At 36.4% G+C, this 15,897-nt stretch overlaps 1 protein-coding gene across 1 annotated transcript in view; it reads right to left on the bottom strand.

The window, feature by feature from the left end:
- tspan4a (tetraspanin 4a) overlaps window positions 1-15,206 on the bottom strand; it is a 56,538-nt gene extending 41,332 nt beyond the window's left edge. Inside the window, exon 1 of the mRNA XM_015018245.1 lies at window positions 14,973-15,206. Coding sequence (XP_014873731.1) covers window positions 14,973-15,191 — 219 coding nt within the window. The 5' untranslated portion in view covers window positions 15,192-15,206. The remainder of the gene's footprint in view (window positions 1-14,972) is intronic.
- Window positions 15,207-15,897: the final 691 nt, after the last annotated feature.

Below are 15,897 nucleotides of genomic sequence, written 5' to 3'. Positions count from 1 at the left end.
TGGAAAATACGGTATATTAAAAAAAATCTGAATGCTCTCTGGTATTGTTCAGGGGGCCAGACCAAATGCGGAGGCGGGCCGGATCTGGCCCGCGGGCCGAGTTTGGGGACCACTGGTTTACACAATATTGTACAAAGCTATCAGAGATTTTTTTCATAACTGTGTCAGTAATTTCTATCCTTGTTTATGAGTTATAGAGAAATAATTATGCAGTCACTACCCTGGTAGCAGCATTGGCACCTCAAACATGATGTGTGACCAGCATGTATTGTCAAGTCTTGGTTATGAAAAACTCTGAAGCAGGATCTTCCATGCTGACCAGACTGCTACACTGTCACACCCACAACGGCTGGCAGCACTCCAAGTAATTTACTGTAGTGCTCATCTGATGTGGCAGAAATGTGATTTCCATCACTTCCTTGGTCCAGCTGGACAGAAAAGGATCTAGCAGATCTGCTGTAATGAACAATTCATTATCCCCACACAATTAATGCAGTGCCACGATCAGATCCTCAGCAGATTGGTATCCACCGCGCTCCCCATGGAATAGGAATTCCAGCACAGACAACTCCGAATTGCCCACAGACTGGTTGTTGATAGACGCAAAGAAAGCAAAACATGTTTATAACACTGTCTGTGACGGGAAGCCACACAGGGTAAGATCTGCACCTCACCACAACTTTGTTTCACTTTCGTTTACTTTGTATTTTAACTGTATCACTCATTCTCCAATATATCGTTTCTTAGCTTATTTTTCCATCACACCTTATAATGTCTATACGCAGTGCACGCATATCAACAGTGCAAGGTCAAAATTAAAAATTTGATGTTATGTTAATATCTTTCTTTGAGTTCTGAGTGTTCTCACTTCTCCCTCCTGGCTAGTAAAATGTGTTTCTAAGGGCTGCTGACAGCCTCAAAGGCCTGAACCACATGCTTCATTTCCTTTATTGGCACGCCTGTTTAAGTGTTGGATTTGTGAAATATTTTTCATACTTTTGGGTTAAATAAAAAAAAAAACACTTTTTGAATTAAACACCAGTGTCCTCCATGCCGTACTGCTTGGTCCCTGACACCGTCCAAGAGATGACCTGGCATTGTATTTAGTGATGATGCAAGAAAACAAACAAGCAGTGAATGGGTTGTGACACAATTATACATTTGGAGGCAAATTAAAACATGTATCCGAATCCGTTACCCACAGTTAGACTGAAACTGCTGGTGACGATGCATGTATGGTTACAGTGTCCCACTTAGTTAAAACGCTTTTGTTTCACAAGAAATACATTAAGGTGAAAAAACAAAACAAAGCAATCTTGCAGAACATGTGCAGTGTTTTAATCAACATAAAATGCTGGAACCCTGAAACATCCATCTCTCATGCTCCCAATAATCCTGACAAAAACTGAGCGCAATACATAACACATAAACATGTTCTGTCTTTTTCAAAAAGTTGTGTGACAGTAACACACATTTTGGATAGAGTGTGTGTGGCCTACACACAGTCTATCTGTATGATTTGAGAACTGATGAATGTGCAAAATATACTCTGAAGTTTAGGTCAAAATGTGGAGTTTTCAACAATGATTGCAGGAAAAATTCAAGAACCAATATTACAGAGTAGATGCTGTATGTGAGCAAAACGGGACCTTGTGCAGAATACAACAAAGAGCTCACTGATACAGGCCTTTATTTCAAAAAGGAAGAAAAAAAAATAAAGCCAAAAATTCTGCCAAGGCAACCATTCAAAATGAGACAAAAAGGAAACTGAATAGGTTGAGAAAACACGATGGGAACAGTGTGAATCTGACAAAGAACAGAGCCAGCTGAGGAGATTATATATTGGTGCGTGATGACTTGGCAGCAGTAACCAGATCAGGGAAGTTGAGGACAACTAAAAACTATGCCACAAAGAACCTGAACATGAATATACAAACAAGTCTCAAACATTAAGTCAAGCAGCAATTAACTTTAACAGATCCTAAGTAAAACGCAGTTTGATGACATCTCAACTAGTTTCAAGTTATTAAAGTGTTTATATCGGGGTTTTTTTACTATTAGAAAAAGTAGCTTATGTGTGATTTATTTACTTTGTCATACAGCACCATTTGTTGGTTGAAAGATAAAATCAGACTTATAAATCAGTACTTATTAATAATTCAGCCCAGTTTGCAAGGACAAACCATTTTCTCAAGCTGTATTCTAAAAGTTTATGTGAAGTCCATTTGTTCATCTGACACATTTAAAGCCCATAAAAAAGACATGAAAGTAGTATCTGTGGCAGAGCTCTGGCTATTCAAATTCACAGTGAACATGGTCATATTTGTGCTATGATTAAGGCAGATTGTTTCAGCTAATGCTGAGCATATTTATTGATCAATACTCATAAAGCTTTTTTAGTGCAACGTCTGTTTAAACAACTTTGTTCTACCACATTGAGTCTCAAAAGACTAAATCTCAAATGCTTGACATTTCAAATAATTTAAATACAACAAGAACCCAAGCGTAACCCATGGGCTCTTATTAGCTCTGAAAATAATTTAAGTAAATCACAGTTCTAATGTAAATAAGTATGTGCGTGTTGTTTATGTTTGGAAAATTTTGTTCAGCTCTTGTTGAATTCCTGCGATTTTGGAGGCCTTGTTCAAACTTGGTTGTTGTTTTCACTTTCTTATTACAAATTCTGGTGTAGGCAAAAACATATATTTCCTTCATTCATTTTCCTTTGTGAAGCATTATTATTAGATAAATATTTATGCTATTTTGTTATAGATTTATTGACACTGGTTCGTTGAGTTCCTCTCACCTCGCCACTGGAAGCACCTTCAGATACTCTGCACTCCATGTCTCTAGGCAGGATTCACTCCATCAGGAGCTTTTTGAAACAGTGTGTAAACCACACATGGCATTGACCGACTCACAAGGTGACAAGTGATTCAGAGTCAGTTAATCACTTGCTAGTCTATTTGAGAAATCTATAGCTGAAGGTAGCTTATAGGCATCCTGCATGTGGTTTTGTAAACCTGTAACTGACTTACAATACTCCCCCTGCTTTTTGTTGCTGGTAAACAATAAATCATTCTTTTTGCCCACCTATTGTGAACTGCCCACCTATTGTGAACTATTACTTTCCTTTTGTCCTGACTGAACTGAATAGCCAGAATTACAACAGGGTAGCTGCAGACTTTATTTTGCAAATAAAGCTGTTAAGAAAAAAATAAATTGGTGTTAAATTATATTACAGTTGTAACAGTGAGACAAATAAGCAGGAGAACATAAGAGGGTCAAGTGGATTTCAGTTTAAGATGTGTTTTTTTTTTTTTTCAAGGGTATCATGTCATTGTGTCCTTTGTGTATTCCAGGTTTTTCCTTGACAGTGGATTTGACTGTTGCTACTTCACAGGACTGGCATGGAGCAGGGCTGTCAAAAGCCCCCAAGGTCTCTTTGGCTGCCCCTGCATGAATGAATCACTTCATGTGGAAAGGATGAAAGCCTCAGTGACAACGCTGCAAGGCAAGAGAACAACTAGGTAACAAGACAATGGCAGCGTAAAACCCACGCTGTGTTTGACTCACCCGTGATCTTTTCAGATGCTCTTAAAATAAAAAAATAATTAAAAAAACATTTGAAAAGATATTCTAATATCATCTCGGGCTTTACTGTCTGTGGATGAAATGTTCAGGTGTTTCAATTAAACCATAGACATATGCTCTAATGTGGTTTTAAAAGCTGAATTACAGGCCATGAAATGAAATGTCAGTATTGAATAAAAATTCTTAACTGCTTTACCTGTCTGGAGATAACTGACATTTGTAGTCCAGACATGGAAAGAACCCAGTGGAAAAGTCATGTCTGATACATGACATTTTCCCTTTTTGTGATCCTATTGTGTGAAGGTCAAAAAAATAACATGAGGCTTGTGTTGGCCGGAGGCATCAGAAGCTTCCCTTTGGATTCTGCTGTTTTCTTGCATGCTGCTAAAATAAGAAAAAAGGCAAAAATAAACTGACAACAGGAGTTGCCACAGGAGCAGCAGGCATGATGTGTGTACTATGTCAATAACTGAAGGTTATAAACTGACATGTGACTAAATGTATTCGGATCAAATTTATGTAAATGTCAGATTATTTTGTAACTAGATTTTCTGCAATAGACTCACACAAAAAGGGCTTAATTGTGAAGTAGAAAGAACATTATTTCTAGAAAGAATAAGCATTTGAAGAGTCGGTCATTAATTCAGTCATCCTCAATCAATAAAACACCTTTGGCTTCAAGTCTTTTAGGGTATGTCTCTACAGATACTGCATATCTAAAAACTGACATGCATATGATGTGCAAGGTTAGTTTTCCACCTCACATAGTTTTGTGCATGTGGGACAAAAAGTTCAGGCTGGTCTCATCTGAACAGTGCACAATTTTTCACACAGTTGGTTTACCTCATAAATTTGTCTCATATCAATGTGCAAACTAACTTTTTAAGGCTAAATTGTAGATCTGCAGCCATTTCCTTCTCCCATTAATAATCTGGTTGCCTAATGTTGAAGAAGATTTTAGGTTATAATATATTTTTGGAAAATCTCTGGCTCAATCTTCTTCTCACGGATCCCAAGTTCTCCCGGCGGGCCGAAGTGAAGTCACACAGAAAACAACAATGAGTGTAGACGTCACAGAATTTCAGAGTTTAATCCAATAGAAGACAACTTATGCAAATTACAACAGAAACTGCTGAACAACAGAGACATACATTCATTTACCTGAGACAAATGGAAAAGAAGAAGAAGAAAAGAAAGAAAGAAAAGCAAAGACGTGCAAAGACGTCTGGAGAATTGCAAGAGAAAATCTGATTTGTTACTCCTGTGTAGAAAGTTTTATGGTGAAGGCGAATTCTTGTCTTTAATTTATTCAAATAAGGTGTATCTTTGCTCATCCAACCAGGAGCTATCTCTGACCCTCTCTAAAGTTAGAAACTCCCTGCAATTTGTTTCCAAGATCAAAGGCCATTTGTCCCCTTTGTCTAAACAAAGTGGAAGCAGAGCTTCTCCTCCACTGGCCTGAACTCATGCTGTTTTATGGCTTTTCACAGATCAGTGTGAAAGCTGGAACTTCTCCTGATTGTTTTCCCACTCAGCCAAAGGGCAGATCAAAAGATCTTAGCAAACAATCTGCTGTAACTACAGCTAACATAAAGGTAAATGGGACAGAAGAAGTTATTAATCTGAAAACTATAATTAGGCTATTTCAATCAAGACATGTTAAGTTTTAAAACTAGCATATTCTAAATTTATTTTCTTAACACTAATTAATAACATATCTCCCAATCAATACATACAATTAAAATAAATTCTTCTCCAGCCTGTTAATATAGATGACAAACCCATGATAGCTTTGAAGTTTTGCCATCATTTATCTATTCACAGATGACACAACATATCCCATCTTGGAAAACTGTTTTATAACCAAATTCAGTTAAAAATCTCCACAAATTTTCTGTTACAGCAGACAAACCACTGACAACTCTACTTAACTAATTAATGGACTTTTGAAGGCAGTCACTCTTGATTTTTTTTTTGTGGGAGAATCAAAGCAAATGGGGCTGCATGCAGATGCCTGCCACTCGTTTTAGATTATTATTTTTGAAATACATATGAGAGCCATGTATCCTTTTTATTACACTTCACAACAATGTACTTCTTTGTTCCAAAATTTGGGTAGCAATTTTATCTTTTAGCAAAGCTGTGTGGTCACTAATGAACAAAAATCAACGATTCATTTCAGGGCCACACCATTATTTTTTTTTTAATTAGCTTGGATCTCGATCACAAGAACTCACTCTCCTTTTGGCTCATGTTCTTAAATAGCCCCTAAATGAAACATCTGGCTCATATGTTGCTAAATACTGATCTCCCTAAGCATGCTAACTGCTAACTTTCTCACTTTTAATTAAATAGGCTGAAGACAGCACATTTATAATTACTTTGCTTATTAATTGCTGTTGGTGGACATTACTCCATTTTAATTTAAGTTTATAAATTGAAATGTATGCACATTTTCAAACTCAGAGGGCAACAAATCCTAGTAATAAAGCTCTGCCAGATCTTCAAGCTGTGAGTTTGAGACAGTTCCATATTTTTTACCAAACAGGGAATAATAGAAAGTTGGACTAGTTGTAAATTGTTTGCAGTTTATTTCCAGCTTGTTCCAGAGTTTAAAACCACGGGTAATTAATTACACCCCAGAGTAAAGAGACATTGTAAGTATGAGAACTGATACTCACTACCACTTGGAAAACAAACAGTTTCAACTCCTGTGGTGCGCTGAATATTTCCCATTATTTTGCTCTTTATAGGGAGTTTAACTCCTCTGGGTTTGAGACAATAGAGTCATGGATGACATTCAGGTTTTATAATATACTACAGGAAAGCTATCAAATCAGCTTAAGGAATTTCAAGCTGCTGCATTGAATGGCTTCTTATTATCAAAGAGGCTGCATGAACTGACTGTAAATGATTAAAAAAAAATCTCTTTGTGAGACACAGGCGTACGGATGGAAATAATGAAAGCAATCACAATATAACAATTAAATCAAGAGCAGCACGACTGAACAGTTTCTTTCTAATTAATGTAATTTTGTAATTTCCCACCCAGAGGGTGGAAATATATTTTTTGAAGAATTAATTATTAAGCTGTTCCCTAACAAGACTTTCGTGAGGAAATTCTTTGTGTGCCAGACATACAAAAAGATTAAATATATTACCATAAGTTTTATTTTTGCAAAACTTTCAACTTGAAGTTTGTGTCAAAGGAAATTGTCCTTTTTTGGGAATTGTAATGAAGCAAGGAAATGGCATTACAGACTGTGACGAGATTAATGCGATATTATATCACATTAAAGTCTCGTATCTTTTGCAAATTAATCTGAAGAATGAATGTTTTTTCCATTATAGGGGCCCCTGAATGCTACCCTAAAATAAATCACAATGACACAATCATAATCTCTGAATGAGTTGAGAATTATTTAAAATTAAAGGGAAACCAAGGGCTTCGGTAATAAAGTGTTGCCACTGACTTACTTAAAGTATACACTGGACAGATTGCAGAGAACTTTCTCCTGTCATTTGTCCTTGAAAACAGTCTCTAAGGAGGGGAATGAGCTCCTAAAGACTTTCCCAGCCATTCTCACTACATCGTCAGACAGTCTCCTTGCAGTTGCTGCAGGATGTGAAGCCACTTGTCAAGATGCTCTCAGCAGTGCCCTACTAAAAGTTGATGAGGACAGAAGTGGGAATTCACATTCGCTCCAAAGGATGTGGCTTATTGCTCAACTTTATTGGCTTGTTGTGGGTTCTTAAAACTTTAAGAAAGATCTCAAAGGATGTAAAAACTTCAAAAATATTGGACTCCCTTCTTCAGAGGAACTGATGATGCAGATTAGCGAATATTCAGCGATTTTTCTGGAGCCAACAATGATGTACTTTGAGGTTTAATGACTACCCACATTTAAAAAAGGTGCAACAGCCTAAAATGTATTCTCAAAAATAATGCGGCTGGGAGAATAATTTTTAATAATTCTCTACACATTAAAAAAAAATCATCTAATAATAAGATTCTGAAACAGGCCCGTTTTAGGTGCTGATCTATTTTTCTCCCTGATTTGTGTTGCTGTTCTTTGTTAGAATGTGATGTCTTCTTTAGAGAAGACCTTTGAGTGTGCTCTCTGCAGGCTCCTCCAAGATTCACTGCCTCCAAGGGTCTGAAATGAGAAGCACTGGATCCCGGATCCTATCTGGCAGTTTTACAGACCGGTTTTTCCAACGCCGACAGCACTTTTGTTTTTCTCTGGCTACCTAAACATTTATATTTGAAGCAGCATGTGCTCTTTCTGTGAATCAGCTTGTGAATATTTGTGTATAATTTGTATGCATATGTGTGTGTATGTGTTTTTGAATGTAACTCCTGTCATAACATAAGGCTTCACTACTCTGAGGATTTTCTGGCTTTGTAGAACATAAAGAAAAAAATAATAATAATATTAAATTTAATGGTGCAGATTTTTATTTCAGATCAAGCAAAAAAAAAAAATCAAAATAACTTCCTTGTCATAAGTATGAGACATGAACTTTGGTAATAAAACAACATTCTTCGTAATTCAGGCAGGTCAGGCCCCATTCTGCAACAGTAATTAAAAAATGTGTATCTATTTTTACTTTTCACAATGAATTTTTAATTGAATTATAATTTGGACTGGTTGATGGCCATGAGGTTGCCTTAATTTGCCTTTCTTGAAGGAAAATGTTGGCAATCTTTTCTCAGTAGTTCTAAGTGTTATTTTGTACTTTTATATGGAGATGTGGGATCAATGGTAAATGGACTGAACTTGTATAGCGCTTTATCCGATCATTTTTGACCACTCAAAGCACTTTACACTAGAGTCACATTCACCCTCACATTTATACACCGATACGCAGCTTGTTAGGCAATTTAGGGTTAAGTGCCTTGTCCAGGGGCACATTGACATGTGGCAGGAAGCTGGAATTGAACCTACAACCCTTGGATCGCAAGACGACTACTCTATCCATAGAGCCACAGTCGCCCTCAATCACTTACCCTGATCTCAAACAAGTGGACAACAATGGATACAACAATAAGTTCTTAAAATTTCAGTGTACAGCCATGCTTTTCCTGCAGAGGTAACGACAACCATCTGCTCTGCTTGTTTATCACACATGCAGTCCCAGATCATCAGTGGCTGTGGAAGTGGGTTTGATTAATTGGGATGACAACAAACACACGTTTCAGCATCATGTCCTTTACCATTGAGGATTTGAAATTTGTCACTGAATCCCACTTTAATCTTATCAGCCACAGTCCATGAATACTTCTCTGCAGCCCCCTGGTTCCTTGCTTTCTTATGCTTAGGCACCAATAACACTTTGCAATTGTTTCTTATCCACTTAAATCCCATGTCCCTGCAGATTTTTTACAACTTGGTCACAAGTTGACTCATGTTTCTGCTCATTTGTCTTCCACTTCTTTTGTTGTGTATTTTCTGTCTTTGTTGGTTTAACTGGATATATTCCTTTAACTACAGCCTGCAAGGAATTATCTTTTGCTACACTATTGATCCACAGTCTTGAGGGAGTTTTATAATCCTTCCCAGTGTTTTAACTTACATGCATATAGTTTTGCCTTGTTTTCTGTCATTCAGCCTGATGCTTCAAATTCTATAAAGATTCTTTGACTTGTTGGCTAATTTGCATAACGAGGCACATGCATGTATTTTTCTTTTAATCAAAGTGCAAGAAGTATTTTTTTTTCCAATTTAAAAATATATGTAATTTAATTAATATATTTGGGATACACCCTATGCTACCAGAATTCAGTTTTCCAATTAAAGAATTGTGTGCCATAACAGTTTTTTATGCTAAAATAATTGAACACTTTTGAGTAGCGCTTCTATAGTTTTTGCCTGGAGCTGCAGAAACACTGAAGGCTGCAGGGACCATTTTCTTTTGAGCAGTTTTCTTCTTTTTCAAGATTTAACTTTCATGCTTGTCTTTGTGTTTCAATATATTCACATAGGTAGAAGAGCACTATACCTAGGAGAATAGTTTACTTTAGTAATTTTGACCTTGGTTTGCCTTTAAGATGTTGCTTTATTTTTGTAGAGTTTTTTTTTTTTTTTTTCAATCCTGGACATTTTGCACCTCTGTAAGTCTATGTAAATAAATTGCTGACTTTATTTAATCTGTGTAATCTGATGGGGCTTACTTATGGTGAATGTTCAATCATTTTGGTTTATGTACTAGTTTGATCTGAAAATGTAATAATAAGATGAAACATTTGATCTCAAAAACATCCCTATGTCTCCTTGACTAAATGAATAGTTTTCTAAGATACCCGACTGTGTGGGGAATTGTGAGCAAGCAAAAAACATAAATGGTTCTCTTTTGACCTCAAGATCTCTGTCATTTTTTCATAGCTTCATAATACCAAGAATTTAACCCAAACAAAGACATTTGAATTCCAGACAGATAATACTGACATTGGTAATGAAGTGTGTGATTATGCTAGTGCATTAGAGGAGATTCAAAGTGGTGCTTTTCAAAGCCGAGGGTTCTTGTTGTGGTGAGTTGGTGTCCTGCAGGTTTTTGTTCCATTACATTTTCTGTTCGATGAGAGTTAATGAGCCACAGCTGGTCTATTTCTAACTGACGCCTTCAGGGAGGAACATAAAGCTGCAGGACATCGACTCTGGAGAAACAGAACACTGCTATTTTTTTTTCTTCTTCTTTTGCGAAGTATATCCAGGAGTTTTATAGCCAAACAGCAATTCACAGCTCTAAAATCAATGTTGCAATTAGTCATTTGGGACTACATATTTACTATGTCTTTTAATATTTACATTTAAATAAGCTCTATATCTTGGTAGTAGTGGGTTTTTATTGGCCCATAAAGACAAAATACATATTGCACACATTATAAAAATTTATATTAAACCCCCAAAGCCTCTTTGCATACACCTCAGGTATTTATGTTATGAGCCGTGTGGCCAACAGTGTTGATGTCCCACTTTAGCTGAGATTGATGTTTCAGCAGAGCTTCAGGGTGAGCGATAATCAAAGTCCAGGTGCAGCGATTGATTCCTTTTTGCTCGTCCTGTGTTGTGATTTCCATGCAGTTTCAAAACTACAGTGGCTTTGTGTGTGTTGACAAATCAGTAAGATGGGTGAGCCAGTCATGTTGGGCACGTAGTCAAGAAGCGCGTCAAAGATCAATACCTTTAATATCTTTTTGGCTCTTTCTGCCTTTAGTCTATGTAGTGGAAAACCTAAGAAGTGATAAAATGTGCTTTTTCATATCTTCTGTTTTCACACCCAGCCTTTTCTTCGTGTGGTCAGTCTGCTTCCTCTTCCATCACAGTGATCTCATGTTTCTGCCCAATTTGTGAGCAGATTGGGTAATCCAACCTGTCAAGGCACCTTTGTACCCTTTGACTTGCTCCGGTATCGACTGTCTCAATTTAATGGAGTAAAACATGACTTTAATTACCCAACATCACTTGCTGTGATGTTTTCCAGAGAAGTTTAGAGCCCCCAATGATTTACCTAACAGTGTACAGGGTTTTTTAATTTGTCACACAGTTTGGTGTAATTTATTCGTATGAGGTATAGGTTACTTAAGAATACTAATAAAAGTAAAAAAAAAAAAAAAGCTTTTTAAAATAAATATACAATTTTCTACCAGATGTGATGGAGTTGCTGGTGATCAGTTAAAAATATTAGGCAGATTTAAACATTCAAGTAAAACATTAAAATTTGATAAATACAGCTTTGCTTTAGTCATAAATGATCCTGACAGCAAAATCATACAACGTGCAATTTAATTTGTAAATGTAGAGCCGGTAGATGCAGCTCAGCATCCTAAACAGTGATGGTGTTGATGCTCAGTTGAGTCCACAACACCAGTTTAAAGAGTTCATTATTTCAATTCACTCAAAGTCTGGCTTAGCTTACAAAGTTCAGCAGGACGAATAAAGCCAAACAGAATCATATGTTCTGTGTAATGGCCTGACTCAGGTTTGTATATAATAACATTTATTTATTTATTTATTTGTTTGTTTGTTTTTTTTTAGCAAACTGCCAGTCCATTCACACATTGCTGCCGAGAGTGGCAATTATCCTTTGGCTGGAAATATAGAGAAAGCAGATGTAACCAATTAAAGTACTATAATTAAATTGTGTGTAAAAGTGTTTGTGTTTGTTGAAGTGGTCAAAACTTAAAAAGACCTTTGGACTTAAAGGAATTTTTGGATTCAGAATGCTTGCTAATTGCAATCAAAGCATTGCACATCTACATTTTTACAGTTTTATTTGCCAAAAGTTGTTACATTATTCTGTCTTTTTTACATGAACGGGTCAAACTTATTGTGTGTCTTTATTGCTATTTTGCTGCGGTTGTTGCTGTTTCCTGCAGCTCCTTCGGTGTTGCTGTGGCTTCTTGGTAGCATCTTAGACCAGTTTCAGAGAATTGTCCAGATTTTGTAATGGCATTGTTGATTTTCTGCCTTTTGTACTCTTATCTCGAAAACAAGAATCACTTGATCCTTTTGCAACCTGCCAACTATGATTTTAGCGAGGATGGAAAATAACAAACATCACAAAAATGCTATGGCAACTGAATTTTATTTCAGGCTCATCAGTGTTTCTATAATTGATTAAAGGTGTGAACTTAAGAAGACTGAATGCTGACACCAAATCAAAGGTTATATTAATGATGTTTTTGTCAATGAGTTTGTACATCTATGCAGCTGTATTTTTATTTTTTTTTCATGAATGTTATTTTTAATCTGTAGTATCTTCTTTCTTTATTTGAGTATCAGATTTATTTTTGAAGGATACATGAATATTCTAAAGTTGGATTGCCTAGTTCCTGTACTTAATAAAACAGCTGGTAAAATATCTTTGATATTCTACAAGCAAACTGAAATTTGCAGGTTTTGGCAGTCTTGTACTATCTTGAATCTGTGAGAAGTTTTCATGTTAGAGCCACTACTGCAAAAATATTGGCAAACTGTACTTGAAACTGATTAAACGGGTAAAAATATTCATGAGACATCAAATTTAAACACTCCTTTTCTAGTTTGAAGCAAATTAACTAGATCATGAGCCGTTTTATACATATTAAAGCTCTTTTTGGGGGAGAGAGTTTCCCAACTGGAACTGGAACTCCAGCTTCATCACAGAAAACTGAATCAAAGGTTTCTGCTGTATTACTGCTGAACATTAATAATGAGGTTACATAAGGAAGTGATTGAATATGTGCTAAAAATATGAGTGCAGAGTTTTAAATTGATTTTGTTGCTAAAAATGTGCTTAAACTTGTCTGGATCACAGAACTGCCATGCCATTTTGTTCAGTGTAAATGAGAAACTAATGTCTAATGATACAAATTAAAAGACTTTCAAAAGTTAATTACACATTTTCCCACAAAGAGTAAAACAGGAATTCCTCTTGCGTTATATCTGCTGCAGACCTGAGAATCCCTCATCAGTGATCAAAATGTCAATTAACCTTGGTATTTGAAGTAAGAACCACTTTTCAATGTGCATTAAGAACAAACAGATCTGTCACTCATTAATTGAGAGGATGTTCCTTTCATTTAGACACAGCACAGTAAATTTGTCTGGTCACTAGAGAAAGTATGTCATGGATTGTGAAAGCAGATTATGCAAATACTCAGTCTCAAAAACCTCATATTTGTTTAATTTCCCTGCACAATTTTAACTTATTTTCTATAACTGCTGCACAATGTTGGACTTAATTATAAGAGAATTATCTGCCAAAATTCTTCAACTAAACCATCATGACCGTAATCTGAAAGTTGGTTTGCATTCACATTTTGCTCTTGAAATCAGCTGACTCAAGCATCAAGCACAGCTGGTGCAAAGTCTTTTGAAATTACTTTTGAGAACAGTTCATGTTGCATGGTTGTTTTTTAGCTTATTTTTTGCTGTGCTTCAATTTTCACATAATTCTTAACACCTGGCACACACAAACAAAAAGACACACCTGGGAAGATATTTCCAAAAAAAGAGCCACCATGTCAGACGGGTTTCAGAGGTGAGAACAAGTCCACACCCCATATGGCTCATACGTTGCAAAGTTTTCACCCGGAGGACTAAGAAAACAGAAGTTTCTTGTCAAACAAACGTTCTTTAGTGGGAAGTTCTTCAATTCTTAGTTACACACCCCGAAGCTAAGGAACTAAAACAGCATGTCTCTGAATAGTAGATACAACTTTTGCTTTTTTCTTATGCACAATATATATTTGAAACAATATTTCCACTAATGTGATATTTATCTTGTAGCAAACCTATTAAAATAAAAAAAACCAGGGAGAGCTTGGTTTGATTTAGTGTGTGCTTATTGTTAATGATGAAACTGAAGGATTTCATGGGAAAATCTCTTCTGTAAAGCTTCCCTGTAGCAAAAAGTGAAGGACAAAACCGTAATTTGCAATTAATGGCCCAAAGGAAACTCTGGTGTTGTCCAAAGCCGCACTGTTGTAAAAAATGCGCACACATGCTGTTTATAATATTAAGAATGTACCAAGAATAGTTCCTTGTTTTGTTTCCTTGTAAATGCAATAATGGGTCTACAATAATCAAATAAAGCAGTTGTCATCTGACAGAATATTGCTGGAAATGCACTAATTAGGCTTTTTCTAGTCTGTATCAGTTTTGATTTTCTTTGATATTTGACCTACAAATTACTAGCTTTTGGTAAGAAATGAAAACACATTTCACTATCTTCATGAGTTAAATGTAATCATATTTTGATATGAAATGAAAGATTCTGCTACAGGTTCCTCGACAGAGACAATAGTTTGAAAACTAACAGAAAATGAAGGGATTTCAAGAGACTTAAAGCAGACATTGCTTTTTTTCAGTTTTGAGTACTATGTGGTTACAATACCACATTATCTTTTTTTACCACTGTTAAAAAGGCAATCAAGTAATTTTATTTACCTGAAATACACTAAAAACTGAAACCAAATTACTCAGTTTTCCCTGTCGAGATTTGTGACATAATCTATGTTTCTGCAATCACTGTTTTTTCCTTCTTTTATTTCACTGCAATGGCAACCAGAAGAAATCATAAACATCCAATTCTGCTTTATAGAACTGTCATTTTAGGAATGAATGTTTCCAATATAGCTTTCGTTGTAGCTGATCAAAGCACTAAATAAAAAGGTTTTCTTAAATTGATACTTGTGGAGTCACCAGTGAGTCAGAATCGACTAAAAACATACAATCATGCCAGATGAGAAGTGTCAGTGCTCGCTGCTTCATGAAAAGTTAGTGACAGTGTTTGTCACACCACTAACAACAAAACACAAATTGAAAATGTCATCATGACCTCAATGCGACCTAAAGTGTAAAGCCAGCAGCCATTTAAAGGAGATAACTCACCGCCAGCAGCAGAGGGCGGCTTTCTTTGACAGCTCCCACGCAGCCCAGACATCCGATCACCATGATGATTGTCCCCACTGCGATGAGCAGATTGGCTGCCGACAGAGAGGGAAGGGATGATGACAGGGTGGCAAAGTTTCCCTGGGTCACTGAGAGCCAGATTCCGACCCCCAGGATGCCACATCCTCCCAACTGTAGACGAAACCCAAAGAGACGCATCGCTGTTAATAAGTCCGGTTAAAGAAGGCAAACAAAGCAATTATATGGTGTTATTGTGAGGTGTCTAGGAAAATGAAACAAAAAAAAGTAGTAATTGTTTTCTTGTAAAATGTAGCGTAAGACCCAATTAACTAATTTGCACTTGTCCAGCAAATTAAAAAGTTTAGACAGAAGAAAAGAGGCGGCTTTCTTTGCTGCAAGAGAAACGGTAAAATGTTTGCCAGAAAGCCACAAATTAATGCATCATACATGGTTTGCTCCTTCTAAGTACCTCTTATGGAGTCACTAATAGCCTGTTCACCAATGACTGACAATGAGCACATGAGAACTGTGTCTTAAAAACTGATGCATCACATAGAATCCCTTGTTTTCTTCATAATTAACACGTTATGCTTCTGAATTAGCTTTTGAATTTCTGCAACATCTCACTTCTGCATGGACAGCGTGACGCACTGTGAGGAGTCAGAGGGAAAAAAACGCAGTGTTACTGTTCAGTTCACAGCACTGCGGGACTGAAAGGTTTCATACTCAACTTAAAGAGGTCAAATACAACCAAGCAGAACATTTCGACAGAAACTCTAAGAAAAGGTGGCTAATAAAATTCTCATAAAAAGAGCAATAAATACATTTGTGAGCTTTAACGATGTGCATCTAGGGGACAAGTATTTCACAACTAGATGGCTGCTTTCTTTTCCTTCCATTTTAC

Source organism: Poecilia latipinna, unplaced genomic scaffold (genome assembly GCF_001443285.1).
Source record: "Poecilia latipinna isolate Pla-1442-1.1 unplaced genomic scaffold, P_latipinna-1.0 Scaffold2254, whole genome shotgun sequence".
Classification (NCBI taxonomy): Eukaryota; Metazoa; Chordata; class Actinopteri; order Cyprinodontiformes; family Poeciliidae; genus Poecilia; species Poecilia latipinna.
Note: the sequence above shows the minus strand (reverse complement) of the source record. Positions and strands in the feature narration are given on the sequence as shown.